Genomic DNA, 21,433 nt, shown 5'->3' with positions numbered 1-21,433 from the left:
GTCTAGTAGTTGCATATCCTCTGATTGCACACCCAATACCACCCAGCATTTGCATTGTCCAAGGCAGTACATCCAAATTTCCATGGCATTTTGGGTGTAACAGACTTGGACACTTCAAGTCAAGATTCTACCACGACACAACAGGAATTCACTTCAAAACAGTTCACAGTTCACAATTGATTCGACACGGCCCAACGGAGTTCCATGCCTAGAGATATTGGCCCCAAAGACTGGCGCCCCTTTCGGTATTTCTTTTTGTATTAATCTGCAACTCAAAGTACAAGGGAGTGGGAGGGTCTCACTCTCAGACTCTGCGTCTAGATGCTCCCCAGAGTGGGAGCCCTACCCACCCTTATAAAGGTTTACAGGGGATGCTAAAAGCAGAGCCCCAAAAGCTGCCAATTAAAAGCACTTTAAAAATAAAGGCAATTCCTCTCAAGCCTTGGTAAATAAAGCAACTCCAAAATAAAGCAAGTTTTTGCGTAGGATTTCCAACCCTTTTTGTGTAGAAAAAGCAAGCCCTTCTTACGTAGAGGCCTCCGTACAATTGCCCGCAAAAAGCGCCGTGAATTGCGGAAATGTCCGTACGGCAGTGCCACGTCAGCATCCAGCATCCAGCGGAAAATATGGGGGTTGCCCCTGCAAGGGAGTGTGTTTGTGTGTGCCACGTCACTGGGTTGTGACATACCCCCCTCTTGAAAGCATTGTAATCGCCCTCGATTACGCCTGCAAAACAGACAAAGGCCATAAACTGTCTTAGCAGACACTGACTGCTAGTACCGACGCACTAGGAACACACATCTAGCACATGTACAAATCGACAATCACATCACACGACATCACAAGACATCACTTGACATCACAAAACATCACATGACAAATCACATTCAAAATTTATTCGGATCTCAGACCATGATTTATCGGCAATATTTAGCAATCGCATCTAGATCCCGTCGGGACCTCACAGATGCTCAATTGACTAATCCTTATTGCAACCATGTCTATCGAGATCGTTCAGACCAAAATGCTGCAGTCATTTCGTCTATCAGTTCCTGCACTTAGACAAGTCAAGAACAAATCAGTATCATATTATCGGGAATTCCAGTTTATAAAGTCATACAGCAGAATACTGTCAGCTCACAGTATCCCTGAAACTCAAAGGGACATCAGTGACTTTAGTATCAAAAATCGAGGCAATCTGTTGACAAAAGGGCGGAGCAACTCTTCTCTTGTGCATACCCGTTGCACCAGATTCCGCCCAAGCTGAGTTCAGGGTTCCATTTAGAATAGACTATGCTAATCCAAATGCTTCAAGGTAAAGATTCCCAATCTGAGGAGTATCTGCTAGGTCCTCCTCCATCCACTTCGAATCCAATGCACAATAGTTCTTGAATTTAATCAAGAACCGCCTTATCACTTTACCCTTAATCTTTCTGTCTTTATGTGCCAATATCTGTTCTGGAACAAGGATCTCCTCGTTTTCTTCCACTTCAGGTTGCTCAGCAGGCTCCCCATCTTCGGGCACATCGCCTTTAAAAGGCTTCAAGAGACTCACATGAAAAGCATTGTGAATTCTCCAAGTTTCGGGCAGCTTCAGTCTAAAGGAGACATCATTTATCTTTTCCGAAATCTGGAAAGGTCCGTAGTATCGCATACTAAGCTTGGAAAAAGCCTCTCCCTTTTTCTTTCTCAGGCGTGCCTTCTCAAAACGTAAGAGCACCCAATCGTTCTCCTTCAATTTCAAATCGCGACAATGGCAATCTGCTGCCTTTTTTTGTCTTTCTTGAGATTTCTACAAAGCCTCGCGGACCTTGGCAAAAGCCGTTTCCAAGTCACGCATGTACTCATCGGCTTCAAAAATCTTATCTTTCATGCTTAGGAAGGGTGGAACCTTCGTAGCACCTTCAATAATCTCAAATGGCGCCTTCCCCGTCGAAGAGTGTATCGTGTTATTGTAGGCAAATTCCACCAAAGGTAAATACTTTTCCCATTGAGTCTTCTGATCCGAGATGTAAGACTTCATTAAATCTAAAACCATTGAATTGGCAATCTATGATTGCCCGTCACAGTCTGCGGGTAGAAAGATGACAAGAACTGCAACCGCGTGCCAATGTTCTCCCAAATAGCCTTTCAAAACAAACTCGTGAATCTGGGGTCCCTGTCGGAGACAATCGTCTCGGGCATGCCATGTAATCTAAAGATCTCGGCCACTAACAGTCTCACTAAGTGATCCGGCTTGACTGTTTTCTTCACTGGAATGAAATGAGCTTGCTTGCTAAATCTGTCAATAACAGTCCAGATACCATCGTGACCACTCTGTGTTCTCGGGAGATCAAAAATGAAATCCATTGCAATACTTTCCCAGGGGCGGTTGAGTATGGGTAAAGGCTGTAACAATCCCTGCGCTTTATGCCTGTCAAACTTGACCTTCTGGCATACCAAGCAACTGCGCACAAAATCATCCACGTCCTTCTTGAGTCTCGGCCAAAAGAAGTATCTCTCCACACCTTTCAAGGTGGTAGCTATGCCGTCGTGACCCGTAAAAGGTGGACAATGGCATTCAGTAAAAACCTTTTCCCTCAACGGCTATGTAACGCACAACATGGTTTTCCTCATCAAGTAGCCATCCCGAATGGAATATTCCGCTACTATTTCCCCATTCCGTATCCGAGTGGAAATATCTGCAAAATCTGTATCTGTGGCATACTGATCGATCATATCCTTGAAGCTCATATGATGTATCGCGGAATAGCCAGAACGAACGGCTTCCGAGACAAAGCATCCGCCACCAAATTCTTATGTCACTGCACATGGACAATCTGGAAGTGAAACTGTGACAAGATGTTCGTCCACCGCATTTACTTTTCCGATAGTTGCTTCTGTGACAAGAAGTAGCGTAAACTCTGATGGTCTATGAAGACAGTAAAATCCGCTCCGAGTAGGTAATGTCGCCACTGAGTAAGAGCATGGATAACCGCCAAAAGCTCTTTCTCATAAATATGTGCTGTCAATTCCGGCCTTGAGAACAATCGGCTCTCGTAAGCAATGACATGGCCTTCTTGCATTAAGACCACACCCAGACTACGACCACAAGCATCACAATATACTTCAAATGACTTCTGCAAATCCAGCAAAATCAAAACTGGTCCCGTAGTCAATTTCTCTTTCAATGTTTGAAAGGCAGTCATCTCTGTGGGTCCCCACGAGAAAGGGACTCCTTTTTGCGTCAACAAATGCAAAGGGAAAGCAACCTCTGCAAACTTTCTAATGAACCGCCTGTAGTACGAACACAAGCCCAAGAAGCTTCTAACTTGATGGACATTCTTCAAATCGGGCCAATCACGGATAGTCTATATCTTGGCCGGGTCCATCTGCACTCCTGCTACTGAGACAATGTGTCCCAAAAAGTGTATATGGGGTAGGAAAATTTCACTTTTCTTTACATTAATCACCAACTTCTGATCTCGTAATGCCTGAAAGACCTGTAGCAGATGTTCTCTATATTCTGTCTCATCCTTGGAGAAAACAATGATGTCGTCAAAGAAAGTGCCAACAAATAGTCTGTACTCTTGAAAAATCTTGTCCATCATCCGATTAAATGTCGCAGGAGCATTGGTTAGGCCAAAAGGCATCACCAAAAACTCAAACAACCCAAAAGTCGTCGGAAAAGCTATCTTGTAGACATCTCCCGGCGCGATTCGGATCTGATGATATCCGCTCTTCAAATCAATCCTACTAAAACACGAGGATCCCTGTAGTCGGTCAAGAATATTATCGATCCTAGGAATCGGAAATCTGTTCTTGATGGTGATTTTGTTGGCTCAAGACGAGTGCTCGATGGAATTGGAGCTGATCTCTTGAGACACCTAATTCTAGTGTTGGAAGATTTCAGCTACTAGTGTGGGAAGATTTCAGACAGCAGACTGGACAGGAATCAGAGACTAGACTAGAATGTGGATACTGAAATAAGAATCAGACTTATGTACTGGAAACAAGGTTCAGATTCAGATTCAGATTCAGAAGACTGGACGAGAAGTAAGTATAACTGAAATACATGCCATGATTGGGATTACAGATCAAGATTACAGCGAATATGATTTACAGAGAGAAAGTACAGCCGACAATACTGCCAATGATTCTCAAGTGCAAGTATAGCTAAGGCGCTAACCCAAATGATAATAATTGCCAACCCGATTACAATGTAATGGGCCCTATTTATACACTTCGGGTTTACTGTAGTAATTACCATAGTAACTACTAAGTAATTCGCTGCCTATCTTCTAAGAAGTCGTTCCCACATAGTGAACTATCCAGCCGTCTACATCCTTCCCTTCTTTCTTGAATTTTGGCAAGATTGCAAATTTCTGAAAAATTCCCCTGTCTGATTCTGATGTGAGACTGAAAAATCCATCGTCTGGTTCTGATGTTGGGATTCCGGCTTGACCACTGATAGAATGGCCATACAAAGATTGCGAGTAGGCAGCTGAAAAGGCCAAGGATTGCGAGAGGCAGATGAAAAGGCCAAGGTGGAGCTCTCACCAAGCCAAGGTGGAGCTGTCATCAGGCCAAGGTAGAGCTGTCATCTCCACCTGCCTGCTGAGGAGAAAAGTCGCCACTGAATTCTGAGATGGAACTACCCAGTATCCTTCCATTGGACCGTCTTCCGTTTTCCCTTTGACCTAGATGGCGCCTGAGAAGTCCTAGTACCAGCATTCTCCTTCTGAATCAGTCGGTAAATGGCCTCCTGCTCAAGCTGATCCCGCCGGTCGGTGGTCATCTCTACTTCATAAGTTCATAAGGCGTGAGAATGATAGGTTTTGGTGTCAAGGTCATAGAGTGTACGCCTACCTTTGCTAAGTCTGGTTCTGGCCAGCTTATGACAATGCGAAGCAGTATGGATCCATCCTTCTGGAAGAGGCTGATTAGTTTTGACTCGAGCTTCGAAAAGAATCTCAGTCATCTCCCTGTACTATGGTGCCAGACCTGGCTTTGCTGCAATGTCTTTTTCAGGCAATTTGGAAGATTCGACCGTAAGTTGTACTGATTAGTAATCTTGGTCATTCCTCTGACTTGAATCTTCCACTGGCCCATACACAGCTGAATCCTATGCATCTCCTCTTTCAGTGCCTGAATGTCGTTGATTTGGAGAGCATCATTGAACAGCGTCTGCCAAGTCTTCCATTCCACAGTTGATCACTCATACCGTGAGACGATCAACTGGTTCTGGATGTTGAGGATACAGCGCTGGAAAAAATCTTGGCAGCTCTGTTTCTCTTGCTGGAACAGCATACAAGAGAACTAGAGAATCAGGCACAAATTCTAAGAAATTGAGAACAGCCTGGTTCTCCTGCTGCATCATCTTTCTGGTGATTCTCACTAGCTGGAACAGTGTTCGGAGAGCAGTTGCCTGTGCTCCGACTGACATTCTCGTCTGAGGTCCTCTGCTAGTGGCTGTCTGGTCCTCAAGAATGGCTTTGACTCTCTGATCCAAAACACCTCTAGCAGTTTGCATTTGCACCAAAACTTCCTTGAGTTGTATCCTAACATCCTTCATACAGCTGTAAGTTGGTTTGTTACCCAGCAGAAGTTCCAATTCCAGGGCTAGGGAGCGACAATCTGCAGTAGACTGCCTTTGCCAGTGCGGGTTTGCCACTCTCATCAGCATTGAGTATCCATTCAGGAACTCGTTCCAGCAGCTGGACTGTATTGGGATGCGTAGATAGTCGGCAAGCTTCTTTATCATGGAAAGCTGCTGATTTCCAATGTTCTACCATTTCCCTGGCTCCCACATATAGCCTTTGAAATCTTTCCAAGTCAGACAAGAGATCATCATCCTCCAGATACTGTCTGGTTATGGAGGCCTGTTGATGTCTCAATTGCCTATTCAGGGTAATGAGCTGCAGTGAATGCTGATGATCAACAACTGATCCCTCATCCTGCACTTTCATTTTCCCTTTAGCATCTCTGTTGAGATGGGACTGATCAGTTGGCTGATTCCCAATGTAACTGGGCTGCTGCTCTTCAGTCTGCTGGTTACCCGACTGGTGTCCTTCAGCCTGTCCTTCCTGTTGGCCCTCATTCTGGCCTGGCTGGTCTGGCTGTGACTGGCCTCCTTCATTTGGCCCTGTCCCACCAGTACCACGTCCTGGAGGTGGAGATGGTGGTGGGGCATCATCATCATCCTTTGTATGCCCAGCTTCTTGATCATCCTCCTCCTGATCGGCTTCATCTTCCTGGTCTTCTTCTTCCTCATCCGGAGAAGTCTGCTGCTCAATATAATCTAATATAGCTTGATTCATCAGAGCATTATTGTACTCAGTCACCTTGTCCTGCAAATCGCTCTGCATACTTTCCATCAAGGACTTTAAATTCTCTAAATTGAAAACAGCATTGCCTGATGGATTTAAAATTTCAGGCAAGCTGTTATAGATGTATCTTTCAGTCAGAGAAGCCTTCAGAGCTGTATGGCGCATTAGCAGGTTTTTGAATTCCGCCCGCTTCATCCTGAGCATTGATTCAGCCCGCTCTGCAGCTCTCAGTGCTTCATTCCGTTGATTCTTGACGATCATTATTTCAGATTCAACCTTAGCTAACTTTTTGTTCAACAACTCATTAGTCCTTTCTGAATGAGCTTCCAGTACCCTGTGTTGTATGTTCTGCTCTTCCTGGGCTTTCTGGAGCTTTTCAATCTGATTTTGTGCCTCTGTCAAGTCAGCTTTGAGCTTTTTGACTTCCTCTTTTGATCCAGCAGTCTCCATCAGTTGTCCCATACAACTGACAATGGTATTCCAAGAAGACTGTATAAGGACTGAACATCTGTCTTTGACTGTGGTTGGATCAGAATCAGTAGGCTCATATATTGCCATTGGAGCTATGTAGGGTAAAGTTGCATAATCAGCTTTGATGAGAAGAAGATGCCCTTTCAAATGCTTAGTCTGCATTTGCTGCAACTTGTCCTGTTTTACCAGTTGCAGAAGGTTTCCATTATTTGGAGTAGGAACTCCACTAGGCAAAGTCGAGAAAGCTGGACCTTTCCCTTTGTCCAGTTGGCTCTTGCCTTTGTCCCCTGACTGGTCTGCTATCTTCTCAAAAGTGGCTGGCTTGGCATGATCTTTCCCAGAACCAGTAGCAACTGTATTTTTTACGACTGACTGGTCAGGCACAGTCTTCTGAGCAGATTGCTGCTCAGTCTGGCTCACTACAGCTTTCTCAGTGTTTACTGTCTTGACCTGGCTTTCTATCTGCTTCAAAAACTCACTGCTTTTTGTCAGTGTAATTTTTGGCTTCTTTGAACTACCAACCTGTTCTGCAGTTGCTTTCCTTTTCAGGTCGGTTGAAATGGTTTGACTGTCTGTTTCCTCGTCGTCTGAGGACAGTTCAATGTTCTTCAGTTCAGAAATTGGCTTCTCACTCCAAGCCTTCTTTACCTGCTCGTTAACATCTGCAGCAGTAGCCCAATACAGGAATTGCCAAACATACCAGGCCTTGAAAACATTTTGAGATTTTAGCTTGGCAGTCTGCTGGAGTACATTATGCGAGAGAATTTGACAAAGGTTAATAGGAACCTGTGGATCCAATATCTTGGCCAACAACATAGCAAACAATTTTTCGGATACATACGTTAAGTTGTTTTTAAGGCTTACTGCTTCAGCTACAAACCTGTAAGCAATGGAGGCTTCCAGTCCTGCTACTGGAACTCCTTGAGCACTTGCCTTGCGCTTTCGTCTAGCCGTTTCATCCTCCTTCAGAGCTATACTTATCTGCTGCGTAGTTGCCACAGAAGGTTTGGGCTCATTGGGCATTCGGAATGCAAATGCTATGGCTTCTGGTGTCACTGACACCTTCCTACTATTTACCATGGCATTGCCATTTTCAGTGTCGAAGGAATCAAGAACTTGCTTGATGATATCTGCATCAAAAGCAATTCTTGTAGCTTGCAACACAACTCGAAGATCCCAGAGTTGTAGCAGAGTCATTGCTTGATCAGTAAATACATATCGCTGGATTTTACTGTACGGGATAATGGGAAGGCTTGCCTTTGCCTCAACAACTATGGCCTGGGTTTCCTCAAGAGACTCCTGCATCTTCTCTGAGCGTTTCCTTCTACCCATACACTGTGAGGTCGATGACGATGAAACAGGCGAAAGAGAAGATGACTTACTTATCGTGTCGAAGCCGTTTCCTGGTGTCGCTGGCAAGGCTAGCTGACAGTCAACTGTCTCGTTAGAGGTCGAAGTTTGCAGCTGCAGCGAAGAAACCTCGAAGCTTGGCGATGGCGAATGGTTAACAGGAGGGAAGCGTCGCGCAGGGGATTTATGAGGAAAAATGCTAACTCTCCTGACTGTTATACGTGTTCGCGCCATAAAAGCTCCACCACTCGCCGCTCCTAGACTTGTGTGCGTCGTTGTTGTCGTGGCAGACATGCATTGGACAAGACTGCGACCCATCCTTGAAATAATTACCACTGGCGTGCCATTTGACCGTTGGGCGCTTAAAAATTGGAAAGTGTGTCCACACTGGTACTCGACTGATTTCCAGTCTGGCTCGACCATACTGGTACTGATTCTAAGGTCAGCCTGATCTGGTCCTTCTCGTACTGGTTCTGAAGTTGGAATTGGTTGTACATGAAAAAGTCCAAAAATGTCTGATTCTGGTATCTCTTGATCAGCAAGTTCCAGTTCCTTAGTACCTTGTTCTAGCCCAGTTTCTCTGGTCTCTGAATAATAAAGCTTGATCTTTGCTCCATTATATACTCCTGGCAACATCAGTCCAGATAAATCTTTCAATCTGACTGTGCCATTGGAGAAGACCCAGTCTACCTCAAAAGGTCCTGCCCAAGCAATCTTCAAGTTCGGCTTCTTTGGACCCAGTCTAGACTGATATAGAAGCACTAAGTCTCCTTTCTGGAATTCTCGAACTTTAATTCGGCGATCATGCCAGTGCTTCCTTCGTTGTTGAACAATTTCTTGTTCCAACATAGCCCTTTGCCTGAGTTCATCTAATTGCATCAGTTCCTCTAGCCTCTTCTTAAGATTATGTTTGAAGTCTAACCCATACTTCACAGCCATTCTCAGACTGGGGATCACAAATTCCATAGGAACCACAGCTTCAATACCATACACCATTCTGAATGGTGTCATTCCAGTAGTTACCTTATAAGCTGTCCTATAAGCCCATAGAGCAATCTGAAGTTTCAAATCCCACTGATCTGGTTTCTTTTGCACCACCTTTGTCAGAATAGTCTTTATTGTCTTGTTGCTACTTTCAGCCTGTCCATTGCATCTGGGATAGTAAGGAGTAGATTTCCGATGCTTGACTGAAAGCATATCCCATAGGATTTCCATAGTGTCATTGATAAAATGTGCAGATCACTTCCTATTCTAGACTAACTAACTGAACTGAGCCCTGGTCATGTTGTAGCTTGTCCACAGACACATAGGGTTGGATGTGTCACGTGAAATCCCCTCCTTTTCAAAGTGAGGTACTGGTACCAAACTGTATGGCGTTGAGGGCGATCACCAATAGCATCCAGAATCCTGGAAGGGACTCTTCGCCGGCCCATTCTGATGTGTGGGTCGTGCGGTACTTGAACTTCATAAAGGTTTGCAACGCTTGCTTCTTTGGGCCGCGTCGAAAGCGACACAAAGTCTTCTAAGGCTCCTTCGATGCTTCAACTTCATCTAGAGTCATGCTTCTTTCTCCTTCAAGAATCTCCATGGCTGAAAATTCTTGAAACCATTTCCAACACAAAACCATGAACATACCTATTCCATGTAAAGTGACTAGAAAAAATCTTGTCTTCCTCAAAGATTGTGCATGCAATGTAGATGAACAAAGAGACGGAGTGCCAAACCATTCACCACACACACGCAAACAATGAGATCGAATCTTTCTCTTCTGATCTAAAGCAATCGATTGTGGCAATTCACAACGGAAATGCCCATGCTTGGTGCTCATACTTTCATGTGCTCTTTCTACAACTGTGTCGTGCCAAGGAAGAGACATGAAATGTGACTTCCTTGAATGCATACTTTTCAGCTTTTCATGAATAATCCGCATACATCCGTGCTCATTCATGAGTGAAACGTGCTCAACGTACAATATGTCATGCATAGGAAAAGGGATCACAAAAAGACGCTGACAAAAATTCAGGAAACGATCACGAATGAACACTCGTACAATGCGTGCTGACGAATCATTCGAACACATAGTACTTCTTGTAAGGGTTCTTTGGACCTAGGCTCAAGAGCCAAGATCGGTTCTTCCTGAGGGGGTTCTTTGGACCAAGGCTCGAGAGCCAAGATCGGGTCTTCGTGATTGATCAAATCTGCAATGAGGTTAGCTTCACTAGAGAAAGTATCAACTAAGCCATCATCCTGGTAAACAATCACATCATCGTAATGTAAATCATCATGCTTGTGAGAAATCACATCTTGATCATCATGCTTGTCATTGTCATCCAAATCATCATGCTTGTCATTGTCATGCAATTCTTCATGCTTGTCATTATCATTCAAACCATCATGGTTATCATCATGCAAATCCTGTGTGTCATGCTTTGGAGAAGAAGAGACTGAGAGAGTCTCCTTTTCCCGAATCTCTTGCATTTGTGTCTGCACTTGAGAAAAGAGTCGCAACAACTCTTGCATGTGTCGCGCTTGCTCATGCTCACGCTCTATGGCTGCCTTTCTTTCTACTTTTCTTTCTGCGTGTCTGCGATCAAATTCTGCCATTCTTTCTACTCTTCTTGCTTCGCGTTCTAACTTCATGTCCATAAACATCTGCTCCAACTCCTCCATAGGAGTTAGTGCAATCCTTGGCGTAGATGGAAAAGGGGGAGGGTCGGAAAAACCTCCTGGTGGGGAAAATTCTTCTTCGCCTCTCTCATGCTCATCACTTCCGAGCGAAGTATCCATTCCGCTTCGAGTGATGACCATTCTGAAGTCGTGGGTTCTTGTGGGTTCTTGTGGTCTTGGGTTCTTAAGTGCACGAGGAACTTGGGTTCTTGTGGGTCTTGGGTCTTGGGTTTCTTGGGGTCTTGAGTTCTTGAGGTTCTTGAGGTTCTTCTTTCGCTTGCAATCTGTGTTCGAGAAGGATCTTCTCTTCACCCGAGTTCTGCTCTTTTCCGCGGACACACCCCTTAGCGGCCTTGCGCTCACACCAAGGTTGCTTTTTCCCACCTCGCATCGATTGGCCGGCCGCTAAGTGCACGGTCTGCTCTCAATGAGTGAAAAGAGGCACAAGGGGAGGCTGGACAAGCCCTTCTTTCTTGGGATTCCTGTCACTCTTCAAAAACACGATTAGGAATCGACACGCCCAAGTGAACTTAGGTTCGTGCGACCTCAACAAGCAAAAAAAATTCAATGGTTCTTGTGGTTCTTTCCTTGAGTGATACAGAACACTGTCAAAGATCTGATACCAATGTAAGGTGCCGCGGAATGAATGTTGATCTTTGCTCAACATGAGTGCTCCGAATTGTGCTCAAGGATTCCTTTTACTTATGGAAGAGAGAGCCTTCCGTTCCTTTAGTGAGAGTGCAATGGACACAAACAAAGTGAATGGACACTGAGAATGGAAGTGCATGAGACTGAGAGAGAGAGAGAGAGAAGAGAATACGACACCAGAGATGTTGTCAAACCCTCCTCCTGTAAGGTGCAGCGGAATGAATGTTGTATTTTCTCAAGATTAGTGATCTTTATTGCTCAAGGTTCCTTTTAGTTCTTAGGGAAAGAGAGAGCTTTCCGTCTTATGGAGAGTGCTATGATCACGAACAAAGTGAGTGGATATTGTGCGTGCAAGTGAATGAGACTGAGAGAAGGAGAGAGAAGAGATACAACACCCGAGAGGTTGTAAAACCCTCCTCCGAAGGCCCCACTCTCGTCGGCGAGAGTGGTCTATTCTTTGATTGCACAAAGGTGTACAATGCGTATGCAATGGACAGATGCAAGTTGGACTATGCTGATGACGACGACGGTGATGACGATGACGACTCGATGGCTGAAATCTGTGGCTTCTAATCGCTGAATGCAGGGACTGTTTCGGTGGCGGAAAATGACTGTTTTTGGATGTGTTTTCCGGGGCTAAACTCGGGGATCTTCTGCAACTGAATGGGGGGAATCTGCTACTGTTCTATATGCTGAATTCTGAGTTTTTCTCTCTGCTGAAACTGCAATAGGCTAGCGTTAGTGACTGGGGCTGAACCGCTGGACAATTGCTGGGGTCTTGCTAGCGTTTTTGAAGAGGTTTCTGCCGGCTGAAAACGCTGAGGTTCTGCAGCTTTTGAAGGGGCTGAAATGATGATAAAACATTGATCTATTTGCAGGTTTAAGGCCTGAGTTCTTGCAGCGTTTTTGATGCTGAAAATACCAACGATCTGTAATGACTGCTAGCGTTAGTGATTTCTTGTACTGCTGCCAAGGCTAGAGAAAACGCCAGGCATGTGGTGGTGACGGCTGGGCTAGAAAACGCCAAGGGAAGGGAAGGTATGGCGATGGTCTACTGCGGCGGGGGGGTACTGCTGAGAAGTTGCCTGTTGAGCGGGGAGCTCCTACTGCCTCTTCTGCCAGAAAGTGTGAACTTGGATTTGCTTATATATTAACTTAGCAAAATTGCCCTACCTACTTTTGTAGGAAAGTCACTTAAAAATAATAAGTGAAAATCCCAATAAATAGGAAAATAGGCTAAATGCACTGGAAAATTCCCCTAACTGATGCTAATGGATTCTGATGGGAATTCCGATGATCATGTTGTGTGCAACTGGAGGATATGCATGTATGCTAAGTGACTGGGCATGCACGGTCTACGAATAGACTCACAAAAGTGCCAGATCACTGCTAATCTAACTTGATCGGACTGACTGAACCCTGCTGTGGTGTAGCTTGTCCACGGACACATAGGGTTGGGATGTGTCACGTGACACCTCCGAAGGCCCCACTCTCTATGGCGAGAGCGGTCTACTTGTGATTGCACAAATCTCTACAATGCTTGGACTTGCCGACGATGTCGACGACGATGAGGACGACGACGAGACAGGCTGAAATCTGAAAACGCTGAGGGCTGAAATCTGCAAATCTTTATCTGCTGAAATTCTGATTCTATGTCGATGGCGACGATGCGACGATGGCGGGCTCAAAACACAAATGCTGAAATCTGCGTTTTCCGGGCTGAAACTGTCAACCTTGCGGAATCTGACCGTGCGGCGAGGATCTGTTGCAGGAAGGTGAGATTTGCGAGGTTCGGGGGTTCTTCTGCGAGTGCCAAGGGCTGAAACGCTGGTCCTATGGCTGATTCTATCACGATGATCTACAAAAATGCTGAGGTTGTGCTGCAAACCAAAAACGCTAGGTCTGAAATTGGTCCTGCTGTCGCCGGTGGTTCTGCAAATGCAAAACGATAGGTTGATCTGCCGTGTCGTGATGACGCCGGGGCTGATCTGCTGTGCACAAAACGCCAAGGCTGATCTGATGCAAAAACGCTAGGTCCTCAGATGGCTGAAAACCCTAGGGCTACTGCGGGTGTTGGTCTTGCTAAGAAGTTGCCTGTTGAGCAAGGTGCTCCTGCTGCCTCTTCTGCCAGAAAGTGCTAACTCTGATTTGCTTCTATATTAACTTAGCAAAATAGCCCTACCTACTTTCCAACAAAAGTCACTTAAAAATAATAAGTGAACAATGTCAAAAATAGGGAAAATGCCTAGGCCTATGCACTGTAAAAATGCTACTGATGGGATCTGACTAGAATCTGATGGTCATGCTGTGTGCAACCAGAGGATATGCAACTAATCTAAGTGACTGGTCATGCACGGTCTGCGAACAGACTCACAAAAGTGCCAGATCACTTCCTATTCTAGATTGACTGACTGAACTGAGCCCTGGTCATGTTGTAGCTTGTCCACAGACACATAATGCTGTAGCTTGTCCACGGACACAGGGTTGGTTGTGTCACGTGACAACTGGAGAGCAGTACGGTGAAGTACTAGGCTGGACAAGACCCTTTTTCAAGGGGTCTTTCACTTGGTTCATAACTTCTTCGTTCTTGGCTCGGCTCACACGATAAGGTGGCCGGTTCGGTGGTGTGCTTCCAGGTATCAGATCAATGGTATGATCCTCGGGACAAGCGAGTGGTAATTCGCCTGAGAGGCCCTCTGAAAAGCAATCGGCATGAGTGTGGAGAAAATCTTGGCGTTCTTTATCAAGTTCAGACATATTTGTCCTATTCTCATCATTCAACTCTCTCAAAAGGATCAAGAGTAAACAAACAGATTGGATTTTATTGATTTTGAAACAGCCGAAGCCGATACAATAGGGATAGACTCGCCCTTAAGTTTCACATCAAGTACAATCGTTCGGTCCTTCTCTGTAATCAAAGTTGCTTTTCTCGCTCGATAGTCGACCACGGCGTTGTTCTTATGGTACCAGGGAATTCTCAGGAGGACATCACAACCTTCCAAGGGCATTATGTAGAAGTCCTCGTGCCCCAAATACCCCTGACAATGCTATCGAAGTTTGCCAATGACAGGTGTAATGGCTACGTCCCTGCCGGGTGCCGCTAGAACTGCCTCTGCTAGTGATCCCTTCCGATCAGGTGTGATCTCGAGCCTCGCCGCCAATTCAGGTGAAATGAAGTTGGCCTTGGCTTCTCCATCAAAGAAGATCAAGGCTTCTTGGCCTCACTTTGCCCCAAGCTCGGCAAAGTTCTGGACTCTCGTCAATCATGCTTGGGTCAGTACCCATGCAATCTCGAACCAGTCTTGCTTTCATCTTGCCTTTTCGTCCGCGTTCCTCAGCTGCTTTTGAACTCTCAGGCCTTTCTTCATCTTTGTCATTGTGTTCTTTCGGTGCCTTTTTAGAGCACTTCGCGTAGATGTGTCCAGTTCCACGCATCCAAAGCACTTTCCCTCTTTGATGTAGTTTGCCCTCTCTCGAAGAGTGAGCTTGGGTCATGCATCTGTTTCTTTCTTTTCTGGGCTGCTCTTCTTCTTTCTACTTTCATTGTTTGAAGTCTGTTCGGTCCTTTGCGTCATGATTTCATATATGGGGTAGGTCAAACTGCCTGAATGAATGGCAAAACCCCGTTTCACATGACTCATCAGTTCCTGAATGGAATCTAACTAGCAATGATCTCGGATCTCTGTAGGAAGTCCCAAGGTAAACCGCTCAATCTGTTCTTTGAACGAGATCTTCTTAAATGAAGAGGCTGGTAGAAAAGAGCTCCAGAATCTCTCGCAATATGCGTCCAATGTATCCTTCTTGGTCAGCCGAAGATGGTTCCAAGCAGTTCGTATGTCGTATTCGTACTCTCGAGTCAACCAAGAAGAAATAAAAAGCCTTTTAAATTTCAGTCATTTAATTGGCACTGTCTTGTTCAATAGAAGCGTGGACCACCAAGTTCAAGCATTTCCCTTGAAGTAAGAGGTAGCCCTCCGAATCTTGGAGTGCTCTGAGTAACGCCCTCCAGAGAAAGCTATATCAAATTGTTGTATGAAGGCCAAAGCCTTCGAAGCATCTTGATATCCAAAAAACGTGTCAAATTTAATTGATTGTCCACCTTCTTTAAACTCTCGGACTTTCTTGCTTTTATCCTCCAGAAAGTCATATTGGTTGGCTTTATAGAAATTCTTCTTCTTTGCATAGAATCTGTGATCATCGGAGTCCGAACTGTCTAAAGACGAGTCCTCTGTAGAACTGTCAGAAATTGGGCGAAATCTAGGCTTCTTTGCCTTTTTCTTACCCTTTCTGAAGCTTTGCTTTTTGCTTTGCTTTTCCCCTTTTCTGTCTTCTTCGCTTGAGTCAAAGGAGCTAGAAGAACTCGAAGAAGAAGAAGAAGAACTGGGTACTCCTTCAAATCGCACATGCTTCTTTTGCTTTCTTGCCGAGGCAAATGTAAACTGACGACCCAAATAAACCGGAAGTCAGTGCCTTTCTTCTGCTTTTTGTCGTGCTTTTCGGCTTTGTTCTGCGCGTCAAAAAGCTGAAAAATCCATGCATCAACCACCTCTTCTAATTCTTGCTCTGTAAACATCCTTGGAGTAGGAGATTTCTTGAGTGCCGGTTTGAGGGGTGGTTTTGCGGTTTGCTGCCACTGTGAATGTACCTCGTGAAGGACATAAATTTTGCAAATTTCGGGTCCTTCCGCAAAATTTAGCATCATCTTTGTTGCACGTCAATCAATCGTTGACGCTCCATCTCTTCAAGCTCCGCCTGAGTAGGCCGAGGCGTGCCGTACTCCTCGCGTGAATCTTCTTCGTGAACTCTTCCCGCATCTCCGGATGCAGCGGAAGTTGACTGATCTCAGTCTGAATCCATAAGTGTCGCTAGAAAAAGGATCGGATTTTCCGGTAGAAGAGAAATTGGCCGCGCTCTGATACCACTGTAACAGACTTGGACACTCCAAGTCAAGATTCTATCGCGACACGACAGGAATTCACTTCAAAACAATTCAGAGTTCACAATTGATTCGACACGGCCCGGCGGAGTTTCGTGCCTAGAGATACTAGCCCCAAAGACTGGCGCCCCTTTCGGTATTTCTTTTTGTATTAATCTGCAACACAAAGTACAAGGGAGTGGGAGGGTCTCTCTCGAACTCGCGTCCAGATGCTCTCCAGAGTGGGAGCCCTACCCACCCTTATAAAGGTTTACAAGGGATGCTAAAAGCAGAGCCCCAAAAGCTGCCAATTAAAAGCACTTTAAAAATAAAGGCAATTCCTCTCAAGCCTTGGTAAAATAAGCAACTCCAAAATAAAGCAAGTTTTTGCGTAGGATTTCCAGCCCTTTTTGCGTAGAAAAAGCAAGGCCTTCTTGCGTAGAGGCCTCCGTATAACTGCTCGCAAAAAGCGCCGTGAATTGCGAAAATGTCCGTACGGCAATGCCACCTCAACATCCAACGGAAAATCCGAGGAATGCCCCTGCAAGAGAGTGTGTGTGTGCGCCACGTCACTGGGTTGTGACATTGGGACACTTCAGTTTTGCAGGCATTTTATTTATTTATTTATTATGCCACATTTTCAAGGTCGTGGGGCTGTAGGAGTTATTGCTCGACCCAGCCTTTATCGGGAATAAAAGCAGAGAAGGGGCGCTCACTACAAGCAAAAGAGGCAGCACAAGAAGTTTCAACAACTTGCAGTGCATCTTCTCAGCAAGACCAGCAGAGAGCCCTAGTGTTTTCAACCACAAGATCAGCCCTAGCGTTTTCTATTACAGATCAGCCCCAGCGTTTTCTGGCATTTCTTGTTGTAGACCAAGCCTTGCGTTTTGCAGTTTCCGTCGTCAGATCCAGCCAAGTCAGGTAGCGTTTTCAGTTTTTAGCCCTTACCCATTGCAGTTCAGCCCTTAGCTTCGCAGATCTTACCTACCCGTAGCAGATCCTTACCGTACCGTCGGATCAGCCAGCATTTTCAGTTTCAGCCCGCTATTTTCAGATTTCAGCATCTGCATTTTCGGCGCATCGTCATCGAGTCAACCTCACCGACGTAGTGTCAATATTCAGCAAAAAGTCAGCATTTTCCAGATTTCAGCATTTCAACCCTAGCGTTTTCACTTTTCAGCCCGTCCTCGTCCTCGTCATCGTCATCATTGTCGTCGACATCATCGACAAGTCCATTGCATCCAAACCATTTGTCACGTGCACATCTAACCCTATGTGCATGTGGACAAGCTACTTCAGGTCTAGGGTTCAAGTCAGCTTAGGAAGTGTTATGGCACCTTTGTGAGCCTGTGCGCAGGCCATGCATGTCCAGGCACTTAGAGTAGTTGCATATCCTCTGGTTGCACACAGCATGATCATCAGCATGATAGTCAATACCCATCATGAGCACTTTACAGTGCACAGAACCCATTTTCCCTATTTACTCATTTTTCACTTATTATTTAATAAGTGACTTTTGTTGGAAAACTGGGTAGGGAAAATTTACTAAGCTTCTAAAAGAAACCTAGCGCTAGCACTTTCTGGCAGAAGAGGCAGAAGAAGTTCCAGCAACTTGCAATGCACCTTCTCAGCAAGACCGGCAGGAGACTTAGCGTTTTCAGCCACAAGACAAACCTGGCATTTTTGGACATCCAGATCAGCCAATGTTTTCAGATCCCAGCACTTGGCGTTAGCAGATTGCAAATCAAGCCTAGCGTTTTTGCATCTTGCAGATTGCCTAGCGTTTTCAGTCACCAACACTCCGGTCCAGCCATACAGGTAGCGTTTTCAGTTTTCAGCCCTTAGCCCTTGCAGATTGACCCTTAGCTTCGAAGATCTCACCTACCCGTAGTAGATCCTTGCCGTACCGTCGAGTCAGCCAACGTTTTCAGATTCAGCATGCTGTTCGCAGATTAAAGCATCTCCGTTTTCAACACATCGTCATCGCGTCATCGCCGTCCTCGCCGACACAGTGTCGGTATTTAACAGAAAGTCAGAAGATTGCAGATTTCACATTTTCAACCCTAGCGGTGGGCGGTTCGTGCTAGAAGCTTATGTACAATGAGATCTATCGCAATAAATCCGAGATCGTTGGCTGCCCAGTCCGAAGAGGAGGTTTGTTCGCAATTGCAGATGAGATCATCACTCGATTCACCCTTTTCTGCTGCACCTTTGACATGGTATCAAAACCACGACGTGCTCTCGGTGATGTGTGTAAGGACTCCTATTCCAGTGCCATTGGTAGAACTCCGTATGAGGCAATGTGACCATGTATATAAGTTGTATTCACCTACTAGACTCCTAAATATTAGGTTTGCTATAATCGATAGAAACATGTGTTTCATATCGTGTTTCAACTTGGCATGTTCAAAACAAAACACCTCGTAACGACAAAACACACGAAATGTTTCTTGCTACACAAGCGTCCACACATGGCCAAAGCTACTGCAGCGACGTAGGGTTGGGGTCATGACCTAGAATTAGGGTTACGACCTAGGTTAAGGTTACGACCTCTCTCTCTCTCTCTCTCTCTCTCTCTCTCTCTCTCTCTCTTTCACGAGAAAACCATGACTCTATATCTGAGTATAGAACCCCCAAGAGTGCCAGTGTGGCCTACTCTTAGGATATACAAACTGTGCATGTACAAAGCATGGAACAATGTCTCTCTCTCTCTCTCTCTCTCTCTCTCTCTCTCTCTCTCTCTCTCTCTCTCTCTCTCTCTCTCTCTCTCTCTCTCTCTCTCTCTCTCTCTCAAACTTAACAGACACACACACAAAAGTCGGCTTTATGCCCTTCCACATACAAACACAATCATGAGCCAAAAAAAGTTAGAAAAACGTACTTGCAAGCCCGCACTTTTCTGAATGATAGATGTGGCTATGGAAGCTGGTGCTGCTAGCCTAAATAGGAAAAAAAACTCTCTCTCTCTCTCTCTCTCTCTCTCTCTCTCTCTCTCTCTCTCTCTCTCTCTCTCTCTCTCTCTCTCTCTCTCTCACACACAAAATCAAATTACCTGTGAGGCTCCGCCATTGTCAGCGGCTGGCTGCTGGCGAGACGCGTTATCAGCATCTTCATCGTCCGAAAGAAATATGAAGGTATGTCTGCGCTTCTTCCCCATGACGCTAATCAGAGGACGCTCAAATTGTTTTGTTCTTCCAATTTCTTTGCCAAATTTTAATCAAGCTTGAAAATTGAGGGAAATGGGGAAACTACAAGAATTGTCGCATTGTTTGTTTTTGGATGGCCTTTGAATGCTCCACATGGACTCTCAAGATGAAAAGCAAAATATAAACGGATATGGTAGGATAGAACACTCGTGACAGGTCCACACCCAATATTCTACCTTTCTTGGGCCAACAATCGACCATAGCTTTTCAATAGGAGTGCCACGTGGGTGTCTTCAACGATCAATGTGGGCAAAATCGTCCTAGTGCTTCCTGTGTAAAAATAAATTCAAAAAAAAACAAACAAAAGGAAGCTAAACTCAAACTGCCTTCAAATTGCAACCATCGATGGCTCTCACTTGCTAATAAGGGCATATAAAAACCCTTACTTCACGCCAGCTCAAAACTCTCACCATGGCATCATAAAGTAATACAACCCCCAATAATATAAAAGATCAAGTCACCAAGGAACTTGTCATATTGAGGACATGGAGAGGAGGGGATGGACCCTAGACATGCTTCATAGGCATCAAGGCTGAGTGGGCTCTATTCGTGACGAGTTGCCAACTTAGGTGTTGCGTGCCTATTAGTGATCAAATACCCCACAAGACATTCGATGCAAGCTATAGAGGAGTCTCGGTGGAAAAGGTGTCCACAATGAGGGCACAACAAGTATAAAGCTCAAAATAATGTGCTTGAGCAATATTGTGCAGGTCTCGCCTTTTGTAACAGAGGTAAAAAAGGCTCAGGATTGTCAGAGATGCAAATTATGCTAGCATCTTTGTCTTTATAACGTTCTACTAAAGTATATGTCAAGCGTGGGTTACTGCAAGATATAGTCTTAGGATTGTACTTTTAGAAGCTTAAGCCAGAAAGGACTCGCAAAGATGCCATCGATTGGTATAAATGGATGCAACATGATGGCATGTGATCCCCAAATGCAATCACTTTTGTCAAGGTGCTCGGGGCACTATGAGTTGTTTCAAACTCTATTTTAGAAACTTGTAAAGAAGGCAAAGAAGCCAATCTTAATGATGTAATAGCTTGTTCTTAAGATAGAGCAGTTAGGGGATAGTGTGGACAAGACAAAGAAAAGGTTGCCCATGTTGTAGACTTCAAAGCTCTCAATAAGGTCACTATTATAGATGGCTTTCCGACCCCCTTTTATAAGTGCATCTTAGAAGATGTAGCCGGCCATGCTTTGCTCACTTTTATGGATTGCTTCGGTGGCTACAATCATATGGCAATTTTGGGGGATGATAGGATCAATATAGCTTTTATTACTCCATGGGGAGTCTTCGTCTTCAAGTGCATGCCCTTTGGATTAAAGAATGCATCGCCATCCTGGAACAGAATGGTCTACATTGTGTTTGAGCCCTTCCTCGACAAACTTTTGAGGATTTTTATGGATGACTTTGCTTGCTTCTCGGTCCAAGACTGTGCAAGTCTAGTGGAATGTTTCCAAGAGCATATGGAGCAACTGGCCCTCATTTTTTCTCGCTGTAGAGATGTAAATTTGAAACTCGACCCTAATAAGTGTCATTTCATGGTCACCCAAGGCACTTCGTTGGGCCATATTGTCTATGCTGAAGGACTTGCCCTTGACCCATAAAAAGTTATAGCCATCTTATGCATGCCTAGGCCACCTAATGCCAAAGGAGTGCAGAGCTTTGTAGGCCACATCGACTATTACCAACGGTTTATTAGAATGTATGATGATATTTCCAAGCCTCTACTTCGTCTCACTAGTCTAGCCCAACCTTTCCGATGGCTCTCCCAACTATCTGAAGAAACGTCTCACACATGTTGTCATCTTAGGCACACCTAATTTGTCACTCATTTTTCATGTGCACACTAATGCTAGTATCACA

General features: G+C 45.0%; 1 protein-coding gene across 3 annotated transcripts in view; it reads right to left on the bottom strand.

The window, feature by feature from the left end:
• ATRAD17 (RADIATION SENSITIVE 17) overlaps window positions 1-19,618 on the bottom strand; it is a 48,088-nt gene extending 28,470 nt beyond the window's left edge. For 2 of the 3 annotated variants that reach the window (XM_086511945.1, XM_086511946.1), the window contains exons 1-2: window positions 19,412-19,617; window positions 19,241-19,298 (exon numbers count right to left, since the gene is read on the bottom strand). In XM_086511945.1, the coding sequence (XP_086368071.1) occupies window positions 19,241-19,298; window positions 19,412-19,516 (163 nt within the window). In that variant the 5' untranslated portion in view covers window positions 19,517-19,617. Of the gene's footprint in view, window positions 1-19,240; window positions 19,299-19,411 lie in introns of all 3 variants that reach the window. The other variant, XM_086511947.1, reaches the window with a different exon arrangement.
• Between the last annotated feature and the right edge of the window lie 1,815 nt (window positions 19,619-21,433).

This window comes from Adiantum capillus-veneris, chromosome 5 (genome assembly GCF_014529385.1).
Source record: "Adiantum capillus-veneris isolate H3 chromosome 5, ASM1452938v2, whole genome shotgun sequence".
Lineage (NCBI taxonomy): Eukaryota > Viridiplantae > Streptophyta > Polypodiopsida > Polypodiales > Pteridaceae > Adiantum > Adiantum capillus-veneris.
Note: the sequence above shows the minus strand (reverse complement) of the source record. Positions and strands in the feature narration are given on the sequence as shown.